Source organism: Drosophila biarmipes, chromosome 3R (genome assembly GCF_025231255.1).
Source record: "Drosophila biarmipes strain raj3 chromosome 3R, RU_DBia_V1.1, whole genome shotgun sequence".
In the NCBI taxonomy this organism is placed as follows: domain Eukaryota; kingdom Metazoa; phylum Arthropoda; class Insecta; order Diptera; family Drosophilidae; genus Drosophila; species Drosophila biarmipes.
In genome coordinates, this window is record NC_066616.1 from 3,016,377 (window position 1) to 3,031,814 (window position 15,438).

The window sequence follows — 15,438 nt, forward strand, 5'->3', positions numbered from 1 at the left end:
TGGACGCGTTCAGCAGAGCAACATGATTGGGGTGTTCCTTAATAGCCTCTATACACATCCGCTTAAAGTTACAACAGCTATTTTAGCATAGAGTACCCAAGAAAGGGAACTGGATAACATAACAAAACTACACTAATTTAAACGCTAGCATCAGAATAATTTTTCTTTATTGTTAATAGCATATTGATCAAGGATGAGACTTACTTTTAGACAAGCGTGATAAAAATTGAAGATTTCGGATAAACGGTTCTCCAACTAAAACCGTTTTAACCCCTTTAAGTATTTATAGCACAGTTTTTTTCTTTTAAATCCATTTTAACATCAATAACTTCAGGAAACATATAATTTGTATTTTGCCAAGTTTGGTTCTTTTTTCAAAAGAGGGCAAAAATATTTACATTCACGAAGAGATCATTTCCTGAGTTCCGGACCATTGGAAGACTCCTTGTTCTGCCACCAACAAAAATTTTCTTATGACTGTGCCACTGCAATGAAAATGCGATTTCTTTTTTCAAAAATCCCGAAGAGCAAGTTCCAAAAATTTCTTGTCGTTAATTTAGCGCCAAAAGCAACGAAAGTGAAATGGATGATTTTGCAACAATGGCTCTTTTTATTTATAAATTGTCCCGCTATTTGTGGATCAAGTCGAAAAATCTATAATGCTAAATTGTTCAGAAAGAAAAGATCTATCGATCTAAATAGAGTGATATGCATAAATGTTGGGTTGTTGAAAATATAGTTTTTAAATTTGGCGTCGAAAAAGTTGGAAAATCAAGTTACAGCAATGCCGCCAAAAAAAATGGGAGCAATTAAAAAATACGAATCTGTTGGTGTTGAAAGGTATTAAAATTAATGGAGTGTTCAAGGGATGTTTTTAATTATGATATAAGTAGTTCGCCATCTTCTTCATTTGAGTGCACTTCCGATTCAAAATATGCCAGCATGGGCCGGTATGTGAACGGCAATGTCTGTAATGGCTCCTTCAGCTGTCCCTTTGTATAGAAGCCAGTGCGTCCTCCAGCAGTTCAGTGTTTTCCCCATTGGACAGCACGGCCGAGATCGTGGAGAGCCCCGCAGGATCGTGCTTCCTGTGGATCAGGTCCCACAATAATGGGCTCCATCAAGGCGTCCTTTTTAATCTGCAATTACCGCTTAAATATTTTTTTTGCGTGTCTTTTCCGTTTTTTTTCCATTTTTAAAGCCAAGGGATCAAATCTCTTATTCTTTGAGCCGCGTCTAACGAAGCTCATAGAAATTTAAATCTAAATCTTATACATTTTCTGGTATTATCTTATCTCATCTGAGTGCCACGCTGAAAAAAAACCCTAGGAAAAGCGGTAGCCGCGCATTTGCCTCTCACTCTCTCCTATGCATAGCTCGCGGTTTTTATAGATGTAGTACTAACATCTTGCAACATCTGGGTAATGTGCCAAATGGATTCATCATTGTAGGTCCGTGCTCATGCGGCACGTCCGAATTTATGGATTTATTCAATCTCAGCTACAGAGATGACGGACTGCTGGAAATAAGTGTGCCGAAATAAAAAGCGATTGTTTTTATCCATGCGCACGTAAGAAACTTAAAAAAAAAATATTTGCTATAAGTAAAAAGTATTAATGTATTATTAACGATCTGGCTACACTGATAATTTTATAGAACAGCAGAGCCAATCAGATTTTTATTGATCTTGACTGACCGACGTTAAGTTCTGGTGGGTGATATGGGTGACATAAAAAATCAAAAGTGCACTTTTTAGCTATCAACGTCAGCAGATAAGTCGGCATACTTTCAAACAAGAAAGACTTCCTTGTTTATATGTACGCTTTAGAAAATAAAAAGCGCGTAAGGTAGGGAGAAAAAGGACTGGCCTTGCTCATTCATTTGGGGTTAATCGAATTTAAACGCTGATAACTCGTAACCTATGTAACTCCAGATTTGTATACCTTAGTTTGTCATGCGAACTGTAATGTATTTGTATCATCAATGCCTATCGATTGACAAAAAAAAGTTGGTCATGGCCACGAACTGTGGGTCCCTGAGTTTTCATTTTTTCATTTCATATTTTTTTTTTATATTTTCATTTTTTTAAATGAAAAATTTGTATTGTTGTTACGCAAGATGCTATTTTTATCTTGTTTTCTACCTAAAATCGATCTTAATTCATAATTTTGATTTATTATTTGGCTCCATCACAGTAGCCATTGGTGGTATATATAATTGAATACTTCCTGAACTTACCTCAAATTGTACACCTAAATATATTCCTAAGAAACAACTACTTTCGTTTTGTGGAATGCCTAACTTCCAAGTGGGAAAAAACGGTAAGAAAAATAAACATTCATATGACTAAGCATTCCATAGGAATCATTTTGTATATAATTTTTTAAAAAATTAGGTTTTAATACTTTCGACGCCTTATAGATAGAGTGTAAATGGAACTTAGGTTTCAGATTTCCGAAGTTATCTTCATTTCTTATGTTTTCTTAATATAAGTGAAGCTACCAACAATTTTTACATTTTAAAAATTGTGTACTAACATTGATTCTTTCTTATAACTGCAAGGCTTGTTTAACATTACTTCTTTTAATTTTTTTTTAATTTGCTTTAACTGTATCTTAGTGCATTAGTGCATGCAAAAATTCTTATCCAAATTTGTTAAAGAAATTTAAATTTAATGTCACAAGTTCAAGTTCGAATTGAAAATTAAGACAATTGTATTGTTGTAATAAAAATACGAGGTTGTCTGTATAGCACTTTATTTACTATATAAACACTCCATATTTAAAAAATTAAGTTTACTAAGAAACAGAAAAACTTGTAGGTATTTAAAACAAAAAAATATGTGACTCATTTTTACTATTTTAGTTATCGCATTTTGCAGCCAAGAGCAAGCACTGCAATCTATTCCTTTTTCTTTTGAGTGTTTACATTAATGCCAATTTATGAAAGCATTTTCTGGTAGTTGCACTTTAACATACCGTTGTATGAAGTGCAGCTATATAAGGCATTGAATGTCTCTAGTGGACCATCAGTTTGTCTCAAGATGAAGTTTCAGCTTGCCATTAGCGCCATCCTCGTTATTGTGTGTGGTCTTGTCCATGCCTATGATGGTGACGGACAACCGGGTTGCAAGTCCCAAGTCGAGTTAGATATCGCAGTTTTCCGAAACAATTGGGATGCCACATCGTACTGGAAGTGTGAGACACTTGACCAGCCAGCCACTGAATTCAAGTGCCCCAGCGAAACTGGATTCATGGATAGTCTCAAGAACTGTGTCAGCTGGGAGGAATGGGAGTGGGAGAAACCCGTGGCCCCGATCAGCGAAGCGAATTAGGGACTAAACGCACCAAACAGGAATATAGAACAGCAGAATGTGATTATTTATGTTGTTAAATCGAGAATAAAAAACTGCACAAGGGGTGGTATATGCAGTAAACAGATTCTTATGGTAACTGGAAAAGCAAGACCGGGATTTAGTCTCGTGTTCGAAGGCCCCAAATTGAGGTGCGACGTGTTCCCACAGTTGGCCTGGAAACTGAACTGTGAATGAATTTGTTGATGCCCATTTTGGGCATTTGCTTCTCAAGGACTTCCATAGCAGCGTCCGACAGCATTCCAAATATGTCCAAATAGGTAAGAGAGGGCATACCCTTGAGTTCACTGCAAGCGATAAGTAAAAGGATTACAAGAAGGCTAACTTTGGCAAGCCGAAGTTTTATACCCTTGCATCTTACACCGTGAACCGAAACCGACAGACGAATTTAGCTAAATTTAAATATATTGTTAGAGTCAGAAATGTATACTCAACAGCGTTGAAAACATCTGACTTAAATCATAACAACATGTGCAAGGGTATAAAAGACAATAATGTGTGAGTTAGAGTTGACTTACATAAATCTGGTCGCAGGAATGAGATAACAACGCGAAACAGATAAATATTCCAGCATCCTAAACTTCATAATAGCAGTAATGGCTGCTGGGGTAAGACTGTTACAGTCCGATAGGTCAAGCTCCAACAACTGTGGACACCGTTTCTGTAGCGATGCAACATCTAAAAAAAATTTTAATTAGTATGTATTAGGATGACCTGACGGGCACTACTTACGAGAGTCAAACAAAACACGGCGACAGCCAGCGATATTGAGCCGAATAACATTTGGGGAGATATGAGTAACTAACGCCGTAACAGCATCTGCACTAAGATCAGTCCACGATATGTTTAAGCTGCTTAGGTTGGTAAGAGACTGCATCATAAGACGCACACTGTTGGCTGTTAGGCCACTGGCCATGGTCAGATTGACTGCCTCCAAGGCTTTATTTTTGGCGATCTCCGTGCAAATGCTGTCATCAAGGTCAATGTTCTCTAGGCTTATTTTCTTTAGCTGACGGCATTGAGATAGAAGTGTGTGCAGTGAGCTCCTGCTAATTGAGGCCATGCTCAAATCAAGATATTGAAGACGCGCGCTAAATCCTGCTGATGAAGGTACGAATGCTGGTTCCTGGACCTGCTTTGCAGGAATGAATGAAATCACTGACCTAACCATCAAATGAAAATTAGCAATTGTTACTTACACTAGCCTGGGCCAGTCGAATTACCATGACTCCTCTCCGCACAATTTGCTCGAGGGCGCCAGGACGAATGGTCCGCAGACCCAGATCTAATCTTGTCCACAAGGTTTCATCCCGGGAGCAGCGGTTAAATCGCCGACAAACGGTTCCCATGCGCAGTAGCGTCTTTTTTGGGAGCCATTTAAAGATGTCCAAGAGGATTTCATCGGAGAGTCTTTCGAAGTAGTTTATTCCGCTGCTTATATGGGCGCTCATCGCAGGTGTGCGGTACACAAAAAAGTTGTCCGTGGGCATAAGACGAGTGATCTGTGTCGACGAATGCTTCTTTGCCTGTCGAACCAGCGCGAGCCTGCTGGTGGAAGGCTGAAAGTTGAGCATGGCCGCCGCTTCACTCTGATTGTTGCAGCTGACTGCAGCCAAGGGGTTTCGCAAACGTTTGTTTGGTGAGTTCGAGTTGCTGCCGCCTTCACAACCCAGTGCCGACCGCTTTGACTGTGACAGGATCAGCAGCTTCTCAGCCGACTGGCGGGTCAGGGACGGTGCATCCTCAACAGCGATACTTTCCTGTGTGGTGTCCGCCGAGGAGCCCAAGCTCAGCCGCTGTGGATGATGAAGTTGGTGCGCCAGGCGGGGAACACTGACGTACGGAGTTGTCTCGTTAGAGTTGTCGTCACTAGTGGCACTAGCACTGACAGCTAACGCAATGGCCGAGAGGGCTGAGGAGCTGCTTTCCTCCGAGTCCAGCATTCCGATGCCCATTTCCTCCAGGGCCTCAAAGGTAAGGGCCGAGGGCGAGGAAGGGTGCTCGTTTCGCGACGACTTCGTGGCGGAAACCAGTGCACCCACGGCAGAGGCGGAGTTCTTACTGGCCGAGCGTTTTCTGCAATAGTGGTGTGTAAAATATAATTGCATGATCAGCAGAGGGGCAGCGGTCATGAACCAGCAATTAATTGTCACTTTATTGACCTCGTTCGGCCACTTTGCTGTCCGTCTGACGTCACGGGAGAAGTTCCCAAACAGCTTCCGTGCCCCAGCGAGTTAGCAATTACCTGGTGATGGGGCAAAGGTTTTCCATATTCTCGCAGCCTCTGTGCTTTCGGCCGCTCATATTTACACGAAATTCTCTTTTTTGTTTTCCGCCGTAGACCAAAACTTCGCGCTATTTTTCTGTGTGTCTAGAGTTGTCATCGCATTGCAACATTGGTATTAAGTGTTGGTATATAAATGATATCGTTATCGAAATATCCAAGACCTACCGGCGTTGCCAGACAGTCGTGAAAATAAGTGCTACCGTATTCACAAGGCTGAAAAACAAATAACAAAGGCAAAATATTTTATATCAATTGTACAACATTCATCATTCACAGAACAAAAAGACTGATTGTGATTGTTCCCGTCGACTGAATCATAAAAAGTGAGCAACGCGCTTATATAAGCCACTGGCCTTAAGGCACATGTAAAAACATATTCCTTTTTTTGTTGAAGCTGGATACTGGCCCGAAGATTTCTAAATGGTGAAATCCGTCCCGCGTCTGCCCCTTCTATCGGTCTTCCACTAGCTCTATCAAGATGAGCATGCGCACACGTGCGTTGGTCTTCTCCACCTTCTTCGGCAGCTGTCTGGCCATCGGCCTCCTGCTGGTTAGCATGACGAGCAATCATTGGGTTCAAGCCACTCCACGGCGCAACTCTTCAGCGGAGGCTAAGGGCGAGGTAAACTTGGGCCTTTTCTACGGCAACCAGCACCTGAACCCCGGATTCGGCGTGCGCACTTTTCCGGTTGATGGTAAGCCCACAAAATAAGGAAGGACTACTTGCTGTCCATGGACAGTGGCTTGGGGACCAATGCACTACGGAAATTGAGCACATTTTCTGGCCAAGCAACATTGATTTTGCTATTCTTTCTGAGGCAGCTATCAGTGTAGGGGGCAGACGAAGCGATCCATGAAGGACTGCGACTAATCTATATATATATGTAAGATAGTCCGAGCATAGCGAGTAATACACTGGTCGAAAGGTATTTCAAAAGCTTAAAGGCTCGCACTCCAAGGCTAAGAAAATCAATTGGTTTGGGAAAAAGAGTGTTGTGAAAAAAAAAATGTAGAAATTTGAAGCTATTAGGGATGTAAGCGATTTATGGCCCAGTATATTGGCCTATTTGTATTTTACCAAATATACGCGTCGAATGAAAAATCATATTTTTGTCTGATGCTTTTATCAGAAGTTATATGAAAGGCAAGATTTAAGGTACTTACTAAATGAAAATCTTGTTTTGTTTGTCTCAAAACGTAATATATCGTATGTATCAACCCGCTAATTTGCCGGCAAAAATGATAAAAAACGTTACATTTCGTAGGCCCGTTACTTGTGGACTACTAACGCTTGTGCTATATGAGTGTGGGAAATATACAAAACTGTGTATGATTTTCTGACTTAAATTATTTGAATACCATATTTTAAAAAATATTGCCAAACGTTTTTTATTTAATTTCTTAGCTTGATTTATTTCTTAATGACCTCTCTAATCTTAAAATCTTTGAAAATTGGAGCTGTTGGGGCCAATTGGTGCGCGTGAATGTCGAACAACATCTCATTTCTTTTAATCCGGTGCTCCCTTTCGGAATATAATTTTTGTGTCTGTTATAATGAGTTTTGTCTGCTAACTTTGTCAAATATTAAAAAATCATGAGAGCCCTTCCACAAAATTGATAAGCCATCAAGCCACTAGATGTGCTATAGGCATAAGTGCGCTCTAGGTTATGTTTATACTACTGAATAACGGGTTTCTAATGGTCGAAGACATCGAATATTACTTTTTCTCTATTTTTGTAAACAACAAAACAATGCCAACTTTTACCAGTTCAGATTCAGAATGCTGGCTGAGCACTGCATTTTGTATGCGCGTATCCAAACTGCATTTCAGGGCCACGAAATTAATTTCAATGGTTTAAATTTTTGAAGACGAAAACAATCTTCATGCAGCAGATTTTAACACAAATTCGGAATTTTCAATAAGTTCTAAAGAGGTTAATAAAAGTAGTGCATCATTCAAACGGCATTTAAATTATCTTTCCATTGATGCCAAAAGTTAAAAGAAGCAAATTCAAGTTACGAGTATACTTAACTTTTGTTTTCTCAAATTACTTATGCCGACTAGTGTTAGTTAGTTTGTATGTATGTACATTATATCTAACTTTTTATATACTCACAAATATTTTTAAAAACAAGAAAGGAAGTTAACTTCGGCAAGCCAAAGTTTGTATACTCTTGCAGTTAAAAGAAATAATTAACTTTAGTAACACCATGTGAAATTTTCAAGGATTGTGCTGAATTTAGTTATATTAAAAAAAAAATTATTTCACTCTTTTATACCCTTGCAGAGGGTATAATGATTTCAGTCAGAAGTTTGCAACGCAGTGAAGGAAACGTTTCCGACCCCATAAAGTATATATATTCTTGATCAGCGTCACTTAACGAGTCGATCTAGCCATGTCCGACTGTCCGTTTCTACGCAAACTAGTCTCTCAGTTTTGATGCTATCGGTGCATTTATGCACCTGATCATTCAACAGCTTTATAAAAAATTTGGCGACAAAAACTAAACTAATTAAACTTTAACATTGCCATTACCAAAAAAATCTGAATTATTAAAGATTTAACCTGAAATGGTATTATTTTTATGTAAATTGATGTTTTAAAAACCCATAGCGATGTGGGCGCAACCACAATCGAAATCAACAAAAAAAAGTTCTGGTATAGAATTCTAACTTCTTGGTATAGAATCTTCTATGTTTTGGAAAACTTTTCGATTGCTCACGACAGATTTTTTATTCTTCTGGTGCGTGCTTGCCTCTACGTATGCGACCGACTGTGGACGGTAGCTAGGATTTATATGGTAAAAATTTTAATTTTATAGCGCCAAGAAGATCTGCCTACACAATGGTGTTTTTTTTTGTTGCCGCGAGTATAAGTGTATTTCTCCCATAGGGTCAGCTTTCTGGCTTAGTTCTTAAAAAAAAAAGCTTTTAAATTCTTCTTCTTATATATTTATCAGCTAATCACCTAACATTTTTTTTTTTAAGTTGGAGCCATGTTTCAGATATTTAGATTTACATTCGTAGTAATATCTAATATCTGAACAAATCAAAATCCCATTTAAAATATGGGCATCAAATAGATTATTGTGTTATGGGCGTTTTTAGGCGTTAGAGTGAGAGTGGCAAAATTACATCAATCGATAGTCTGCAACGCAGGTAAGGAGACGTCTCCGACCCCATAAAGTATATATATTGATCAGCGTCATTAGACGAGTCGATCTAGCCATGTCCGTCCGTTTCTACGCAAACTAGTCTCTCAGTTTTGAAGCTATCGGGCTGAAACTTTCCCAAAAGTCTTCTTTCTATTGCAGGTAGTATATAGGTCGGAACCAGCCGGATCGGACAACTATATCTTTTAGCTCCCATAGGAACTATCGGGGAAAAAAATTTAAAAAAGTTATATCTTTCGTGTTTCTAAACATATACCTTTCTAAGCTTTGATATAACATTTTTAAATTAGTTCTGAATTTCGACTTACATTTTATTAAAATCGGACGACTATATCATATAGTTGCTATAGGAACGATCGGAAAATTAATAGGAAAACATGAAATAAAAATTATATCTTTGGTGTTTTTTAACATATAACTTTATAAGCTTGAAAATAACATAATATTGGGAATATAAATTTACATATTTTTAAGAATTTCGAATTTAATTTAATAAAATTATTGATTATTTTTTAAAACTGCAAGGGTATACAAACTTCGGCTTCTAAGCCTTCTAAGCTTGAAAATACCATTTTTTCGACTATATTTTAATGGTAAAATAATATGAAAAAAATATATCTTCGTTGTTTTTTAACATAAAATTTTCTAAGCTTGGAAATAACATTTTTTAATTAGTTCTGACTTTCGAATTAAATTTTATCAAAATCGGACGACTATATCATATAGCTGCCATAGTAACGATCGGAAAATTAGTGGCAAAATAATATGAAAATATTATATCTTCGGTGTTTTTTAACATAAACTTCTTAGCTTGGAAATAAAATTTTTTAATAACTTCTGAATTTCGAATTAAATTTTATCAAAATCGGACGACTATATTATATAGGTGTCATAGGAACAAACGGGAAATTAGTGGGAAAATAATATGAAAAAATTATTTACTAAAGTTGATTATTTCTTATAACTGCAAGGGTATACACACTTCGGCTTGCCGATGTTAACTTCCTTTCTTGTTTTTTATATGAGATTTGTTTGTTTTACCTTTGAGATTTTTTTATATTTTGCTTTCTGTATAAAAAATGAAATCTAAAGTCCCTACAATTTTGCCTAAATTTTGTTTTTTTTTTTTTGTGTCTGTTACAAAAATATTTTGAAGACATGGAAATGTATCTATATGCAATGTTTGTAAACTCTTATAGGTTTGCAAAAGCGCCAGGCAGTCTCTCCTATACATTATAGATAACTTTCAGCAAAATGTAGTCCAGTCACCGAGAAGTAAATAAGGTAAATTAGACAACTTACACTTATATACAAAAAATTAATTAAAAAGAAACAAAATGTCTCAATAAACCAACAAAATACACAAAAACTACAAGGCAAATTTAACAGAATTTTTTTTTATAAATTTAGGAAAATTTTGTTGAAATTTGACTTTGTATGGAACTGCTTATTTAAATGTAATAATTCAGCACTTCAATAGAATAGAGAATACCCTGAACATATTGATATGAGTTCATAACAATAAGATAAAAATCAAATCAAAATTAACACTTATCATTCTTTTTTTTTCCTATCAAATTCATATGCCACCGCTTCAGTCTTTTTATTCCCGTTTATCGAAATGTTCTGTCGATTCGTCCAGTTGGAAATAAAGACTGCATCATCAGAATGTGTAGCCACGAGGGTACCTTTTCCCTAGGATATAGCAGACAAGCGATAAACAAAGTGTATAAAACCGAACCAGGAATGCTACCTTGAGGTACGGCAGCTCGAATGCATCTGATAGATATCTCTCTCCTCTCACAACTACCATAAAATTTCGTTCTAAGAGATACGATCTCAGAAGACGACATTGTGCACTAGGCAGGAAAGTTTTTAACTTAAACAGCAAGCCATCGCGAAAAACGCGGTGACGTCTAGAAAGACTGCACTGTACTGCTTATTTCGAAAGCTCCAAAGATGTGTTGTATTACCCGATGTAGTCCCAAGTAAACTTGAAATATATAATATTAAATATTATTAAGATATCCATTTCTCGTTTATTTCGTTTCAGTTTCCATTTCTTATTTCTCTTAAAAAACAGTTAAATTTCATAATTTCCTTCCGGCTTTTGTATTATCCATGCTTGAATAGATTTGTCACCGAACTAACGTCAACACTGAACATTGCTTAAAGTACTACTTGTGTAACTATGTATTTTATCTGTTACGTATCTGTTATGTATTTTGATAATATAAGATCCTAGCGTTCTGTTTTGTATTCGTTTTACTTTGGTAAATGCCTTTGGGCATTAAATTATGTTTATATAGACGTTTAAAAGCATATCTGCATTTAAGGTTTGTGATCCTAACGTGTGGTATTTGTGAAATCGCGGTGTAAAAAAGAAAACATTTAATATTTTTAATAGAGATACCGTTTTGGGTTCGTAATCAATTGTAGTAATATACATACATGCCAACAAATTGCCCTTCTACGAATTGCATTAAGGTGTTATCATATCTTTAGTCGATCACAACCTATGGACATTTCAGAAATCTTTTCACCTCTATTCACAACAAATTGAATGTGGTACATAGCTTTAAGAAATACAAGGGAAAACAAAAGACTCATAATATTTTACATACAATTGGGGACACCACTATAGCTCAATAGATGTTATTTAAACAATTTTTTATAGAATTCTCAAAAGTAACGGGTAGTAGAAGGCTTTAGAAAAATAAAGGGGCGTAGTCATAAATAAGAATTTTAGGATTACGAGTCTTTTAAAAGTTTATCTTAACTGCACATATCGAAATTATCTTTACTTAAAAACTCATACATGCGTTCTACTTCAATCTCAATCGCACAAGGAGATTGTGCGAAGGCAACTACTAAATCAAGCCGCAAATATTCGAGCGATTTTTTAAAAATTACTTTTTGATTATTGTTTCAAATTCATCTCTAACGATTTCTTTTTAAATTTTAAACTACAAAGACCTTTAGATTCCTCCGACTACATTTTTTATGGTAGAAACAACATTTTAACTCGTTTGATCTGAAAAACATTTTGCCACGTCCACTCTAAGGCCTTTAAATAGCCAATAGAATTTCTCCAAAATTTGAATCCTTTCAAAAGTGAAAATTGAAACAGAAGTCTTAAATTTTCTACATATAAAATGAATAATAATTATATTTTTAAAATACGACCCGTTTTAATCTGATCACCTACTTTCAGTTTACACGTTTGTCCGCACGGAGAACGGCGAAACCAGCTTCTGGCTCTGGCTTCTCACCACCCTTGGCACTGGCTTTGGCCTCCTGTCCTGCGCAGTGGCCGCTATCGCCGCAGTCCTAAAGTCAGCCTCCGCGGCCAAGAAAGGTGGGACAATGGTTTTCCTCCTGGCCGCCAATATATCAGCGGCGGGGGCCCAGGTGGTGGCTTTCGGGGCATGGCTAGTGCAGTTCTACAACTACTTCACCCTCAACGTGCTTCTTGCCGAGCACCAGCAACAGCACTGGTACAGCACTGGACTGGCTTACCTCGGATACAGCTTCTACCTGGTTGTGATTTCCACAGTCGTGGTGCTGGTTAACATAGCCGTTCTGTTATACGCCGAGCGCCGAGATATGCGCGACCGCCAACGCCTGGAGCCGCCAAGTGATGACAAGAACAAAGCCGCCATTATGCTGTACTAAGGGAGAAAAGAATTGTGAATAAACCTCAAAGCATTTTTTTCGGGAGCGGACGAGCAGCGACAACAAGTAATCTCAGTGGCTCAAATGTTTGTGCCTTACTTAAGGAAGCCTCTTTCTTGCCAACAACAAGGCCCATTTTTATACCCAAGATTAGATAAGCACTTACTTCAGGATCACGCTGAATATTCAGCGGCTAGACACCTGAAGAACGTGTGCATTTCACCGCCCGCACATACCCATATACCATATTTATAAACCATATTTATATATTCTTTTGACTTTTTTCTGTACCTTATATTTACTGCTACCAACAGCCAAGTATTTATATGTGCATATTTACAAATACAACAATAGTCATAAAAAAAAACAGCGCTTTGTTTATTAATTGATCTACCTACCAGGACCACCTTCCGGGGGGATTGGGATCTGACAGGAGCACACGCTACACTTCCTCAGGATCTCCAAGAACGAGTCAATTATAAAAAGGTCTGGGGGTGTCAGTACCTTGATGAATTGTTTAGAAATCTTGCCTTTTCCCAAGTGTCACAACATTTTTAACGTTCCAGCTAAGTTATGTACATATGCAGGATAGGAGACAGTGAAGACCACACGGCGAGCGCAAAATCCAAGTGTCATTGCATTCAATTTTGCAAGTAAATCAATTATCTTTATTCTGTCAACGGATGTATGTGTGTCTCTTTTCCGGGACTTGTACTTTTTTGTCTTGGTCTTGGAAGGCACTTCCAGCTCCGTCCCAAGACCCATCACCCTTAGCTGCTATTGATAGAGCCAATTACGTCATCATTAGTTTTGATTAGTTTTCGGGGCTCATGTTGATGGGAAAACTGCTCGGCACTTCCGGCACCACCTACTGTTTCCTTTCGGACTCGAGGCCCTGCTGGGCGACTGTCGGGTGCTGTTTTGGTTGGTTTTTGGTTTGGTTTTAATGACATTGCGCAATATTGATGGACGTGTTTTTGATTGAGGCATGATCGGTGCCACCTTTCCTTGCGTCATGCAGCAGGCGAGTGCGGATATTATTCAATTGTGCCGTCTCCGACATTCTTGGCCTAAGGCTTATCTCGAAAAAACAGCTTAGGACCACGTGTGGGGATTTGGGCAAACCAGTCGACGATTCGTCGGTTTCCAGCGCCCTATCCTATCTGTGCACTGCAAGCATTATGCAAGACCCGGCGTTAGGATTAGGAGACAAATTGCGTTCGTAGCCCTGCAGACCGCGCAAGGATAGGCTCATTAGGTTCCTCGGTCGGGCGAGATTACGCAGAGGACAATCGACTTATTAAGAGTGTTTAAGCAGATAAACTCATCGTTTAGCGGCTGTCGGGACATACCCACTCTTCCGCTTAAGATATGCAAACAGACCCTTGGAAAATACGATCGCAGACCTCTAAAGCCGGATGAAGAACGTTGAAACTGGAAATGTTGCGCAACTCCAAGCTCCCGAAGATAGTCTGTGCAAATAATTAAGTGGAAAGTCTCTTAATCTACAGCAGAGGCCTAACAATAGAATTACCAATTCGATCACCACCCACGTTGAGACGGGCTTCCACATACAGTAAGGCATAAGGCATGGAGTTGACCTCACTTTTTAGAGATCAGTCCCTTTTTTTCATCGGAAAAGACTTTCCAGAACCGCAAACCAGAAAGGCCAAACGAAAGCCAGCAAGAAGGCCAGACCAACTGACTCCTATTCTTGCGTGGATGTTCGGCCTGTCGGCCAATAAATTTTCCAATTAAATGGATCCCCTGACTGTTTGTACTGACGGATTCTACCCCTGCCTCGGGCGGGCCTGTGTCTCATTCATCCCTCTGCTTGTTAGTAAGGGATGAGGGTTGCTGGGTAAGGGGATGAAACAGTCGCGCTGGCTTGGCTGAGAACTGGCGCTGTGAAAGGTAGCCAGACCCGACTCCATTTTTTATTCAGGCTCATTCTTGGCTTGTTCTGATCTTTCGGTTTTTGCACTGCTCTGCTTCCAATTGCTCCGGCCGGCTATTGTAGCAATGCGAAATTATAGCCTGAATACTTCTCTATTAGTGGCACAGAAGACATTTCAATTTCTCACGCTGGGTGGGCAGAAGGTTCAGAGACACTGCTAGGGAGTGGTACTGGTAGTCCTGGCAATAACCTCGTTGCGAACTTTCTGCGGACCACCCGAGGAACCTTGTTTGACCTTTTTGTGGTCATGAATGGCCAGCGCCCTGCAAGGCAATAGTTCAGAAATGTCAATAGGTTATTGATAGCCAAACTACTTTCTTGTTCGGAAATATCGCAAGATATTGTCTATGGAACAATGCGCGATTACACTTTATATTTGTGTATACGTACTTATTCCCCTGTAATACGTAATATAATTGAAGTCATATTCTAACAAGGCAGTAGTGAAGTCACTTTATGCTTAGCAGTAACAATAGGGTCTGGCACGTTTATACACAACTCAGTTTACCAGGGAAACCTATTGGCATACATCGTTAAGAAAAGAGTTATTTCAGAAAATGCAAATAACATTAAGAGCCGATTCCTCATCCGTGCTATTTGGTTTTCTCGAGCGTCAATGTGAGAGCTGTCTCTGTAATGGACTGACTCAGTTTTATCGTTTTTTCGACCATTTACCTCGTAAGAGGGGTTTTCATTTGATATCATAATATTAAAACATCAAAGGTTGGTATATTTTGGGATTTCAAGAGCAATTCAGTTTAAAGAGCCTCAAAGGAAAAAAAAAACTTAAAACCTTAAATTGAATACTACTTTTTGCCATAACTATATCCTTTATAGAAGAGTATATGAGTCAAAATCTGCCAAGCGTGCCACCCCTGTTCCAAATGTCCGATTTTCATCGAACTTTAATGCTTTTCAAGTTCACAACGACAAAAAAATCACCATTTAAACGGTTATTCGAAATTTCGAGT

The 15,438-nt window shown here is 38.5% G+C and overlaps 3 protein-coding genes and 1 long non-coding RNA gene across 4 annotated transcripts; 3 read left to right on the plus strand and 1 right to left on the minus strand.

Moving 5' to 3' along the window:
• The first annotated feature begins 3,016 nt into the window (after positions 1-3,016).
• On the plus strand, positions 3,017-3,436 carry LOC108024973 (uncharacterized). Its single transcript, XM_017095216.3, has one exon. It carries the CDS (start codon positions 3,044-3,046, stop codon positions 3,332-3,334), a length of 291 nt encoding a protein of 96 aa, XP_016950705.1. The 5' UTR covers positions 3,017-3,043; the 3' UTR covers positions 3,335-3,436.
• LOC108024971 (S-phase kinase-associated protein 2) lies at positions 3,358-5,780 on the minus strand. The gene is made up of 5 exons (XM_017095214.3): positions 5,619-5,780; positions 4,573-5,449; positions 4,106-4,505; positions 3,892-4,051; positions 3,358-3,660 (listed from the first exon to the last, which is right to left on the minus strand). Exons 1-5 carry the CDS (start codon positions 5,675-5,677, stop codon positions 3,474-3,476), a joined length of 1,683 nt encoding a protein of 560 aa, XP_016950703.1. The 5' UTR covers positions 5,678-5,780; the 3' UTR covers positions 3,358-3,473.
• Positions 5,781-5,824: 44 nt separating this feature from the next.
• LOC108024972 (uncharacterized) lies at positions 5,825-12,877 on the plus strand. Its single transcript, XM_017095215.3, has 3 exons — positions 5,825-5,983; positions 6,055-6,355; positions 12,050-12,877. The coding sequence occupies exons 2-3, from the start codon at positions 6,139-6,141 to the stop codon at positions 12,508-12,510; spliced, it is 678 nt and encodes a 225-aa protein (XP_016950704.1). The 5' UTR covers positions 5,825-5,983; positions 6,055-6,138; the 3' UTR covers positions 12,511-12,877.
• On the plus strand, positions 9,490-11,088 carry LOC127011583 (uncharacterized). Its single transcript, XR_007764673.1, has 2 exons — positions 9,490-10,594; positions 10,889-11,088. It is a non-coding gene; the product is annotated as an uncharacterized LOC127011583 (long non-coding RNA).
• Positions 12,878-15,438: the final 2,561 nt, after the last annotated feature.